The sequence below is a fragment of the Saccostrea echinata genome, unplaced genomic scaffold (genome assembly GCF_033153115.1).
Source record: "Saccostrea echinata isolate AGI-Se365-2 ecotype Australia unplaced genomic scaffold, CSIRO_AGI_Sech_v1 ptg000009l, whole genome shotgun sequence".
NCBI lineage: Eukaryota > Metazoa > Mollusca > Bivalvia > Ostreida > Ostreidae > Saccostrea > Saccostrea echinata.
This window is the reverse complement of record NW_026889758.1, coordinates 51549350-51562226: the sequence shown is the minus strand read 5'-3', so window position 1 is coordinate 51562226 and position 12877 is coordinate 51549350. Positions and strand designations below refer to the sequence as shown.

The 12877-nt window shown below is 32.6% G+C and overlaps 1 protein-coding gene across 1 annotated transcript; it reads left to right on the top strand.

The window, feature by feature from the left end:
• Window positions 1-988: 988 nt before the first annotated feature.
• Window positions 989-1873, top strand: LOC133183924 (uncharacterized). The gene is made up of 2 exons (XM_061318806.1): window positions 989-1367; window positions 1468-1873. The coding sequence occupies exons 1-2, from the start codon at window positions 1022-1024 to the stop codon at window positions 1611-1613; spliced, it is 492 nt and encodes a 163-aa protein (XP_061174790.1). The 5' UTR covers window positions 989-1021; the 3' UTR covers window positions 1614-1873.
• The last annotated feature ends 11004 nt before the right edge of the window (window positions 1874-12877 follow it).

The following is a 12877-nucleotide window of genomic DNA, read 5'->3' as shown; positions in this document are numbered from 1 at the left end:
GCGCACCTAGGAGATAACCACGTGACAAAGAGCGCAAATTTTAAATTTTAAATTTCCCCTCACACGTGTTTGTGTTTTTTTCCTCACGTAGTACATAACTCTGTATAATCACCACCATCATCAGTATCATAGAAGCCATATTTTCTCATCTAATTACATCAACACATAAAAGGAAAAAAAAACTCTTCAGTCTTCTGGAAAACTTGATCTTTACGCCACTATTAACATGATTCATCCAGTATGATTAATATTTAACATTACTGAATAACTTTGATTTTAGAAGGGCCATTACTAGGTTAAAGATATCTTCTCATAGGCTTAAAGTCGAAACTGATAGATGTATTGGACTAGAAAGAAATAAAAGTCTTGAGAATATGTGAAAAATGTCATTTGAATGTAAAAAATACATTTTCCTATAGATTGTCCTTTGTTTTTAAAGAACAGAATCAGACTTCCAGACGAGGCACAGAAACATAAAGTGAATTTTAATAGCTTATACAAATTAAAAAGAAAATTAAGGTCACCCCCCCCCCCTCTCCCCAGTTCATACGGCTATGTTGTGCCATTCGCATGTGTAACATATATTTCAGAACTTGATAAAACAATCAAATTTCCTTTATTACCTTTTAACACGGTTATTTCAATTATTTTCCAGAAACTCCAACAAATTGCAATTACACTTTACATTTTTTAAATGTACTTCTTGTAAAAACTTTTCATGAATTTTTAAATTAATATCTGTTAAAAAATAATTAAGACATAATATAAAACAATTTTTGAATTCTTTATTCATGAATTTCATATAACAGCTGTATAATTAGATCAATAAGGAATTATTCAATCGAAAAGGTAAAAAATAAATCTTTCTTCTGTTGCACTTTCTATCGCAATCGCAAATAGATCGACCGCTTCTGCGCCGAAAAGAAATACCACTTCACGAAACGTCATAATGATTTGACGACACAGCAGGCTTGACGTCACTGTAGACCTAGCTACATTGTTGTTAGCTTTTGTTTTCAAAATGGGTCTTCTCCATAGTTGTATGAGGAAGCGGAGTAACAAAGTTGGCATTATGACCAACGAAGAAGAAGAAGCCTACAAGAAAATAGAAAGAGAAATAAAAAACGAAGTACTGGAAGAAACTATGCAGAAAAAGCCCCTACCGTGGCTGATGTTTAACTCTTCATTGCTAGAATGCAAGTTGCACACTAACCCTGGTGAGGGAAACGAGAGAATCTCTAATATTGTTAAGAAAAAAGATGGAATGGCTTTCAGCCTTGACTTTAAGTCTTCTCTTCCAGCAAAACTTCCACCCATCAAGATCACATCTTCCAGAATTGTTCAAGAAGATTACGAAAAGTGGAAAGGTTTGCCCCCCCCCCCCCCCTCTCTCTCTGCTTCTCAAATATACATAACCTTGCGTCTCTATCTAAAAGAATGTCAATGTATTTATGTGTTTAATTGCAGAGACACAGGATAAGAGTTTGATGGAAAAACAAGAAAAAGCAAAGATCAGAAGGGAAGCAGTGCTTCAGAAGCGAAAAATTGCAGCAAAAAGACCAAAGACAGCACAGCGCCGAGATTCAAGGGAAGTTGATTCATTTGAAGGGTGAACGGAATCAAAGACTCGCCAGCTGTACATTTTAGAGGACATCAGATATTCCATAATCGGCAATGCCTCTACATGATTTTTTAAAACTTTCTATGAATGACTCATCTGATTTGCGTTTTTAAAACTCCATCATCTATCATTTTTTAGCTTTCAAACTTGCAATGTTGTTCTTATATTCGTGAAATACAAAAATGAATTTGATTCCTCCTTTGAAATGATGTCAGAACAAAAATTATAGAGTCTACCTAATTTTTTCTAAGAACTCACATATTAAATTAAATGAAGTTTATTATATAGTGTCTGATTTTCTTTCTTTTTGATATTCCGTTTAGAAATACATTGTTTTTTTTTTTGCATTTTACTTGTGAACATGGGCTCAGGAAAACACCAGTCTAGAATGTAGAAATTTAGTTGCATATATATATATATATATATATATATATATATATATATATATATATATATATATATATATATATATATATATATAATAAGGATGTCAATTTTGTCAATAATCCATACTCGAATATATATCGATAAAATAAATAAAATCTGTTTTAGTTTAAATATGCATCATCCTACTCTCATGAAAGGTTTAGCGTAGGTATACTTATATTGAAAGTAAAATTGTATGAAGACTTTTGTTGGTGTACAATAAGAAATTCCATTTGATATTTACCAATGTTTGAAATAAATAATTGATTTAAATGTAGAAAAGTATAATTTTAGCAAATGAACATGTGTGTTCATAATAGCTCCAAATGAGGAACCAGTCGTCTTACCAAAGGCAATATAGTCATAACGGTATACTGTTCAGATTTAAATACGTGTAATAAATTACAATTATATGCTAAATAAGAGATATGATTATAATCTTTGATACAATGCGAACAAATATTTCCATAACCAATTTTTGTAGTTAATTAATTAATTTCCCGATAATGAAAATAAAATTCAGGATAATGTACAACCCGAGATAATCAAGTAATTTACACATTTATTCTAAAATCAAGCCCTTTACAAAATTAATTACAGACTAATTCTATCGGACATTCATTCAATGATCAATTGATTTTATTTTGGTAAGTATACTCTTCAAGCCTTTTAGACATTCTAAGATTTCATTTTGTTGTCCTCGATTCTAAAACCCATCGTATCTAATTAAAACTATGAAAGTACGTTTTGTATTATACATAAAGCATTATTGTACAATTCTTTAACACCTTTCTCAAAACAAGATACATATAATTTAGTTGATCTATAAGATAAGAAAGTAGTGAAAGAAATCAGGCGATCAAAATTAATCGCTAGTAAATGAAATAGGGATAATTCCAGCACTTTTCTAATCAAAATTTATTAATCACAGTACTTCTTTTTATGAAATCTGAAAAACACCGAATATTCGAATCTTAAATTCATATTTGAATATCAACTCATCAAATGAATATTCGAATATTCGTTGCCATCCATTATATATATATATATATATATATATATATATATATATATATATATATATATATATATATATATATATATATATATATATATATATATAATCATAAAAGAAAAAGAAAATGCACAGTTTCCAAATTGCATTTAACACAAGCGCTTTCTGGATTTTAACAATCCTTCTTCAGGTGTACATACTTTGAACAGTTCAAAGTATGTACACCTGAAGAAGGATTGTTAAATCCAGAAAGCGCTTGTGTTAAATGAAATTTGGAAACTGTGCATTTTCTTTTATGATTATTTTTACTGTGTGACATCATCTTTTAACTACTTTTGAATTATATATATATATATATATATATATATATATATATATATATATATATATATATATATATATATATATATATATATATATATATATATATATATATATATATACACACACACACACACACACGATACTACCCTCGATCTAAAATATCTAAAATTGTTGTAATAAGGGTAGTTATGTACCAAAAGTTAAATATTAATTTTTGCAACAATCCCCATCCTTTCAGACCAGATTCGTTGTTGCGACTGAAATACGACAAACTGTTACTACCGTTTTCTATAGCGGATGCATTTATATGTAACCAGAATATTGAAGAAAAATTCTCTATATTTTATCTGAATCTAGAAAATTAGATAATATGAATGAAATTTACATTTGGGCTCCTTCTTGGAGGATTTCCTTTAAATGTTGTTCTGTTTATAATCCTTTAATTTTGAAGAGAGGTTCTCTTTATCAGGTTGGGGGGAAACGTAAATTCCGCTATAATAGTGGTATATCACTATTATAGTGAGATTCCGCTATATTTTCAGCAGTGGTTACCCTCGATTTCATCAAATAACATACTTGTTGATTAAAGCGCAAGTTATGATGGGTATAAAAATGGACAATAATTTGAATCCTTGCATGTTATGAATTTTATTTAATTTTCTGCCGATGCGTTTAATAATACGAACACACTTTTTAAAGACGAAGTTACATTTTTAACATAGCAACCAGTGATTGCGGTAGTATTGAACAAAGACTGACTCTTAATATCTCTTACACATGTGCACAAATTAGTGCTTGTAATAACTTTGAACCCACGTTGAAATACGTTTGTCGAATTTACAGAAGAAAAGATGATTTTTGCCTGCATGGTAAGGGGTATGGAGACCCGTTGGGACAAACGAAAAAAGCTCATTACATGTTCACTTTCTTCTGATGAAACCGATTTGTATTGTATAATTACAATAAATCGTAAACAATGATGTAAGATGTCATTTCTGCAAGTAATTACAAACACATTGTTTGACATTCGTTTTGGGAATGTTAAACAAAATTAACAATACGAACAACAAAGTGCCTCGGTTTTAAGAGTGTCTTCCACCTATTCCCACTTTTTAAAAAAATCACAAGTCCACCTATTTCCGCTTGCAAATATGATATAGTTTATTCAGAATATAACAAAAATAACATAATCTATACATATTTTAAAATAAGTAAGACTCTCAAAGAGTCTAAAGGGGTGGGGTGAGACCCCTGATCATGTGTTCCTCAGTCCCACAGTTCCATTCACTTGTATAGAAGACTATAATATATGCTATAATATAAAGCAGAAGAAGGAATACTTTAAAACAATATAATTGTTTTACAATATATGTAGCAATGCTGTTGTATTATATATAAACATCTGAAAATTAACCTTGAACAAATAGACATTGGGTCAACCTGACAGATCATCGTAACGTAATATAAGAGCACGATGGATAAATTTCCCTAAGCCAACTAGGGTACATACGCGATGTGAACCGAATAACTGAAGTAATTTAAATGTACTTGGAGATTTGTAATAATATTCATCTATGTATTTTTTCCTTAAATTTAGATATCTATGGCATTGAAGAATGAAATTAAATTCGTTTTCAATTTGATGAGTATCGTAAACATCGCATAATCTTTCCTCCCTCCTCTTGCCTTGTGTTGAAAGTTCATTGTGTTTATAACAATTATGTTAATTAAATCTCAACTTAGGTGGGTTTTTTTTACAATTCAATACACTTTAAGACAGAAAATACATTGAATAAATCGATGAAAATGCAATGACATATTTCACTTAATTTTGTACAGAAAATAAATAAATAGACTTTAAGAAAAAACATGATGTAATTCACTCAATTATTTGCTCCTTGAATACGTACACTTTAAGACAGAAAATAAATTAAATCGATTCAATTTCTTTTTCAATTTGCTTAAGCTTAAACTACTGTATGAAATATGAAGATAACAAACAGTAATCAATCTCAAAAGTCCATTGAAACAAAATAAATTAAACAGAGCAAACACGGACCCCTAAAAACATCAAAGGTGGGATCAGGTGCCATGGAGGAGTGAGCACCCCCTACCGACCGGTCACACCCGCCATGTGCTCCTTGTCATGATCAAGGAGCACACGGCAATGTGTAGACAATTCAATGTGTAAATAATGGCTTATGTGTACTTAAAAAAGCAGGCTTAATATTTTAGCGGCTGTGGGGCAGAAAACGATGCACTGATTCTTGATAACCATTAACAAATGAATTTCACAAAATCCATGATCGACAGGGGATGCCTACTCCTCTATAGCACCTGATCCTACCTTTTCGCTCTTCGAAAAATGTTATTGTTCAAATGGCCTTTTTTGTTATCTTCATATTTCTATTTCTCCTTGTATTTCGTATATTTATACCAGAATAATCTACTTCTGGTAATTAGGATTTCATTGTCTCTTTTTTAGTGCATAACGTAGTTAAATATAAAATTTTATGCAACTTACACAATCAATAAATTGTGCAGAATTTATAAGACGTCACATCTACAGGTAATTTTCACAAATTTTTCCCTTTTCTTGCTAAGACTAATCAATTTAATTCACGGTTTCATCATCAAGAAAGGAAACATTATACATGTACCTAAGATTACATTTAAGAGTGACAAATATTGCTTACGATTGAGACGACACAAATCGGTTCCATTAAAGTGAACTTGTGCTGAGCTTCTTTTTTTTTTCATTTGTCATAACAGGCCTCCATACCAGTAACTATGCAGGCAAAAATTACCTTTTCTTCTGTAAATTCGACAAACCTATTCCAAAGTAGGTTCAAAGTTATTACAAGCACTAATTTGTGCACATGTGTGAGAGATATTAAGAGTCAGTCTTTGTTCAATACTACCGCAATCACTGGTTGCTATGTTAAAAATTAACTTCGTCTTTAAAAAGTGTGTTCGTATTATTAAAGGCATCGGCAGAAAATTAAATAAAATTCATAAAATACAAGGATTCAAATTATTGTCTATTTTATACCCATCATAACTTGCGCTTTAATCAGCAAGTATGTTATTTGATGAAATCGAGGGTAACTACGGCTGAAAATATAGCGGAATCTCACTATAATAGTGATATACCACTATTATAGCGGAATTTACGTTTCCCCCCAACCTGTTTATTACGCAGTCATACACTTTCAACATGTATATTACTATATTTTTTCCCTTATTGCACATGGAAACAAATGGACTATCATAGATTGCGCAGCAATCTAAAGTATTTCATTAATTTCTTTTGAAATACTTAACCAAACCCATAAACTGATCCAGAAAATTTTCTAGGGGGTACATTCTAGCCTTCAAGAAAATCACAACTCTAACATTTCCTGACAAGCATAACATAAAATATTTATTCCAAGTGTATGAGCATTGAATTCTTTTTGAATAATAATGATTAAACCTATTTATCTGATTTTCATTTATGCATCAATTAAAGACATGTCTGAAACCCCCAAATCGAGTTTTCAGCTCTCATGCATTAGTGTGAAGATATTGCAAAAACTATTAATAAGATTATACAGTATATGATGCAAAGCGCAACCTTTCCTCGTGCTGATCATGATACCTCGCATGTACGTTATACATGGAAAGCGAACATGTAGGTAGGGATTTATCCAACAAAGCATCGGTTTTTCGTAAATCTCAATTTTCTTCAATTTCGTTTGGATTGAAGTAAGATGTACATGTAGATTCTGTTCGGAATTAATTTTAAAAAGTGATTGATAAAATTTGACATTTTCAAGGTTTTTTTTAATTAAAAAATTCTTAGAAGGAAAAATTTATCAGCTGTTAATATTTGTGTGATACATGTGTATTTTGAATCATACAGTATTTACTTTCAGATTGTTCTGTATTTTAGATACAGAACAGTTAGCTAACACAACACAGTAGGTAGGGCTAATACAGAACCGGAGATAGCTCGCCCATCGTAGTCCTGTACTATATTCCTAATACAGAACAATAGGTTTCAAAGAAAAACACCGCATCATGTCACTATTATAAAATACTATAACTATTACAAACATCATAACATTTTTAGCTGAAGAGTGATTCAAAAGACTTTTCCTTTTGAGAATCCTGGAAAAAAGTTTTTGTAGGACTCAATAAATGTATCCATCCAACATGTATTGGTTTGGAAAAGTAATCCATTTTCTAATTGACCTAGACCATGGTTTACCTCATACTGTGAGGCCATAGATTTAAAAAAAAAAAAAAAAGCAAAACCACTTTATTTTTAATATTTTTGTGAACATATAATACATGTAGATAGTATACAATTTTACATTAAACGATTAAAACCGAATTTGCTGCCGGTGTTTGTAAACCTTTGAAAAATGGAATACGTGTATATTTCATTGAATTTGTTCATTCTGATAGTTTATACTGTAAACAGTATCGGTGCCAACCCTGACAATACAAAGCTAGATTGTAAAATGAAACGCAACTTGATCATGATGAACATTTCTTAAAGTAGCCATTTCAAAAATGTGAAAATTTACAGCTAGAATACTAATGTCTACATGAACACACTGTAGTACAATGCACTTTACAAACAATGTTCAGAGCATAATAAAAAGTTTGACAGCTAATAAAATGAACTAAAAATCCTGAGTTTCAGAACAAAAATGGTAAATAGTAATAGTAATTAAGATATATTGTAATTCTCTAATTTACTGGGTGGTAGAAATACAAAAAAAATATATTGATTTTTTCCATATACCACTACCCGGTAAATTCAAAAATCACAAATTGACAGTCACCGTAGAATTGAATCAACTATATGAAGTCAATGTTCGTAGGTAATCAAAATTTACTGTTTTAGGGGTACGTAATTTCGGGAGTAACTCGTATATTCAAAAATTAAAGTTACTGATGTGTTGACAAAGTTAACAATTGCTTGTTGGGATGACAATTCGTGGATAAGGGTGACATACGAAATCGAAGAAAATTGGTCCCCACGAACAATGATTATTCCACAATAAACGCCTTTGAAGACAGGCAATGCATAAATTACGAGGAACTCTTTACTATAATTGCGTGTTCGAAGTCTTCAACAACAAAACAATTTTCCATCTGAGATACTATTTTATCAATTGCAGCTTTGTTGAACATTGCAGATGTTGTTTCATTATTGAAAATTATTAGTTTACGTAACCTACTGTTAGAATGGACAAGATCCTGAAAGCGTTGCATTGACATGTCAAACGAAGTTGTCAGTGTTAAGGTTCCCAGATTTCTCTCCTTCAGAGCTATCAAAGATCGATCTGTAAGCTGCTCAATGCCCTCTAATGCCAACTCATATAAAATTGTAAGATTATGCGCAACAACAACGACACCTTCATCTGTTAACTGTGGACAGAACGAAAGATTAAGAATCTGAATTTCTGGACAACATCTAGAAATTTCTTTGATATCAGCATTTGTTATTCTCTGACAACAAGACAGATCTAAATTCCTCAGCCAGGAGTGTTCTGATGAAAATCTGTGGGGATGTATTTTCGGCCCTTGGAATATCGCTGTGTCTACTATGGCACCACAGGTTTCTGTTTCATAGGCTTTTGACCCACAAGCTTCTGTTGTTCTGCCTTTTGACCCCAAAGCTTCTGTTGCTCTGGCTTTTGATCCACAAGTCTCTGTTTCTTGGGCCTTTGATACACAAACTCCAGTCATCTCGACGCTTGGTCCACAAAGTCCTGTTGCTTGAACGTTTGAATTAAAAAGACCTGCTCCTTCCTCTGAGTCTTCCCCAGGTGTTTCGTCATCACTACGAAGCACCTGTTTGATTTTATCATAAGCTTGATATACCTTTAAACAGTATCTCTGACCCTCTTCATAGTCTGGGCCATATTGCAGCAAACGAAAGCACTTGCAAGAAACTTCTCCCTCATTTTCGTACTCTTCATTTTCTTTCAGGGGCGTGAATGCACACAAAGGGAGTCCAGGAAACCTCAAATGATCATGCAACTTTATGTTTGAAATAAAGTAACAGGAATGTGCCTGCAACCACTGTAACCATAGGCAATTCATCATGAGACAACTAATCCCAAATCCCGTAACGTGCAAACAGAAAGTTAGATTCACATGGTTAAGTTTAGGGCAGTGACGAGAGAGCTCCAATACACCTAAATCCGTCACACCAAAACATCCCTCTAGATCGATGGTTTTTAACTCAGCACATCCTTGTGCAATTGCTGAAATGCCTTCGTCAGATATATTTGATGCTGCAGAGTAGCTGAGTTTCAGCACTTGTAGATTCTTACAACTTGATAAGTACATTAAACCCTTGTTATTTATAAGTGTTCCAGGTTCCAGAAATCCAAATCCAGTTTGTCTATCGTACAGGCTGACAGGTTTGGCAACCGTAAAATTTTCGAGCAAGGGACTCTGCTGCCCTATGTACTTGCACGCATGCTCGTCCAAATCCATACAATTCAACAAAGACAGTTTCTTAAGCTTCCACTTCGTCGCAGCAGTCAGGTTTCTTATTCCATCAGTGTCGATGGAACAGTCTTCAAAAACTATTTCTTCCAGACCGGCAGCAGCTTTATTGTCTCTTAAGCTGTTCAATTCCTTTTCTTGACTTATTCTCAAAGATTTAAGTTTTGGGCATTTTTGAATGAATTCCTCAATGGTTTGATTCCTCAGTCCAGTTGAATCGATATCTAAGCTAGTAAGCTCTGGGTGGGCAGAAGCGAGATTTCTCAGCTCGGTATTCCAGGTGTTGTCAAAAAGCATTCTTTCCATGTCATCATACAATTCGCTGTAAATATTTTCTTCATCGATCTTAAGCTTCGTTAGAGTAGGTAGATTCTTAATGGCCGGGACAACCATGTCATACCGTATTTGATCGTTGTGACCGAAGGAAACTTCTGTGATGTGGGGATATTTTCCTAGGAGATTATTAAACTGTTCTAGATTGAGATCAGAGTACAAAACCTGAATTTTCTCCAGTTTTGGACAGTTGATTTCCTCCCTGAGGAAAAGGAGGGAATCGGTGATTCCAAACTTTTGTCGATATAATCTTTCAAGGCCCGTCCCCAAACCGTCTCCGTTATATTGACCACTAATATTTTTTATGCAGAGTGTTTTAATATACTTTGATATCATGCCAAACTGCTCCAGAAAGGTTTCCTGATTCGCAGCATCTTCCATCCAATTTAATACACCGGAAGTTTTCCAAAGACATTCTTCACTGGAGACCACCATCCAGCGGATGCACACTCGCTGTACACGCGCCATAATGTCAAAGAAGGACAGGTGAGAAAATATCATCAGTAACAGCTCATCAGGGAGATCTTGAATTCCACGCGCCATTTTTAAGCTGAAAAGGGCAAAACACATACAAAAGGTTATAGAAAGAATTGAGGTGTGATATGACAAAATATAATTATCAGTTTATCACACATGCTTAAAGTTGTGCTAATTGTTTCAAAACTTACACCTTAGTACCGAAATATGCATAAATACATAAACTTTGCCTGAACTATGGAAGAAGATCCAAATGCCATAAAAAGCTGCCTTTTGTGGTGGAGGGCGTGATTTAAGCCTCCCCTTTGTAAACATCTAAAATTAAAATTGTTATTCGCAGCTCTGTAGAAGGACATTAACCTATGTTTTGTTTTCACCTGTTTCAGTGAACCGTAAATTAACTGATCCATTGAGGCAGCATCGTGACCCAAGGGACGGGATTAATGTCAGGTTACACAATTTTATACAATTTACTAAAATTTTCAAGTGCTGGGTGGATAAATTTCAACAGTCTATACACAAGTACAGTCTTTTTCATCTTTTCGAAATAGAAAAAAAAAATTTCTATTCAATTTTTTCAGGAATTTCCATTATGCCATTTATTTACCAAATTCACATTTGTGAATTGTCGCGGAGATACATTTGTTTATAAGATAGCACAGGTGTAGTCACTTAACTAGCGAAAAACAAAAACAAAAACAATTAAAACCAGAAAAAACAAAACAAAACAAAAAAAAAAAAAAAAATAAAGAAAATACCGTTTGGTACATACTTGAGAAAAAAAGGTTAGCTCTAAAAGTTAATCTGCATGATGTTTTTCTATTTATTAATTTTAATACGATACATATATAACTTTCTGTATTGATTTTATCAAAGCTAAGTCCACTTTCATATTGAATATATAGATGCATGTATATCAATAGGTATCTTACCTGCAGATGACCTGTAAAAGGGAGAAGTGACAATAGCTAAGGCCTAAAACCTGTTTCCTCAAAGCTTGAAAGAAAATGGAACCGTGTATAAAAATAGAACTATATAATGATGGCGACACGCTTCACAGACTGTTCAATTTACTTTTTTTGACAATTATAGACTAGAGATCGTAATCAAGTAGAAGGGAAATAGTATATCACACCTTTTGTGTAAGTTGGTCACAAGTTTACTGGTGATTTGGTCGCCAATGCTAAATTATCAAATTCTTATGGTACTGCTGGCTTAAAAGTCTCGAATGGTGAGGAATCCCCTACAGTGGTCATAAAAATATACATTCCAAAGTGTTTAAGAAAATACATGTATCTACTGTATCAACAAGTAAAGATTTAATTAAAGTTTTCGTATAAGCATACTTTCGTTTTCATTTATTTGACTTTTATCCAATTTTCGTTTTAGGCCTACATCATATTATAATAAATTTTGGAGATGATTTTTTTTTCTCTCGTAAAAACTCAAGAGAAGTTTTAAAATACAATTTCCGTGGTAGATCAGAAAGTAGTTCTAGAGTATTACATATCATAGCAAATCACAGGCTATCAACATGTTGAGTATGAATTTTGGTATTGTATAGCCACTATTTGTCATTCCAATGAGCTTTGTCGGAGTTGTGGTCTTTTATTGATTGGAAATTGATGAAAAATCGTTTTCCGTACTTTTTGTCGTTGTTTCGTATTATATTTTACCCCCATTTAACTTCGAGATTTGTACAATGGTATACATGTATGTAGTGTAGCTGCAGGACTGTACATAGCTCGCTGGTTTGAAAAAAAAAATTGGGATGGACGAGGACGATCACAGAACCACAGTGTCACATACTGAAAAAAAAATTATATATATTGCGCATAAAAAAGTGCACTGTTTTTCGATAGTTTTCGGAAAGAGGGTGTTGCAGTTCTTTTCTTATTTTCCCTAAAGTTGTAGCAGTTTAAAAGAAAAATTTTAAGTAACAGAAAACGGTCTTAATTTTTTTTCAGATACAACGGTATATACAGCACAATGTAGAACAATATTTAGAAACTGCATATCAACTACCAATTTTTCATTAATGAAGTGTAAATTAGTCACATAGCAAAATAAGTCAAGTTTTCTGTTTTTCAAATAGGGAATCCCCATTGTTCTGAAAAATTGCCTCCTTGAAACAGAATGAATTTGATATCCGCATAAAGAGACAGGGT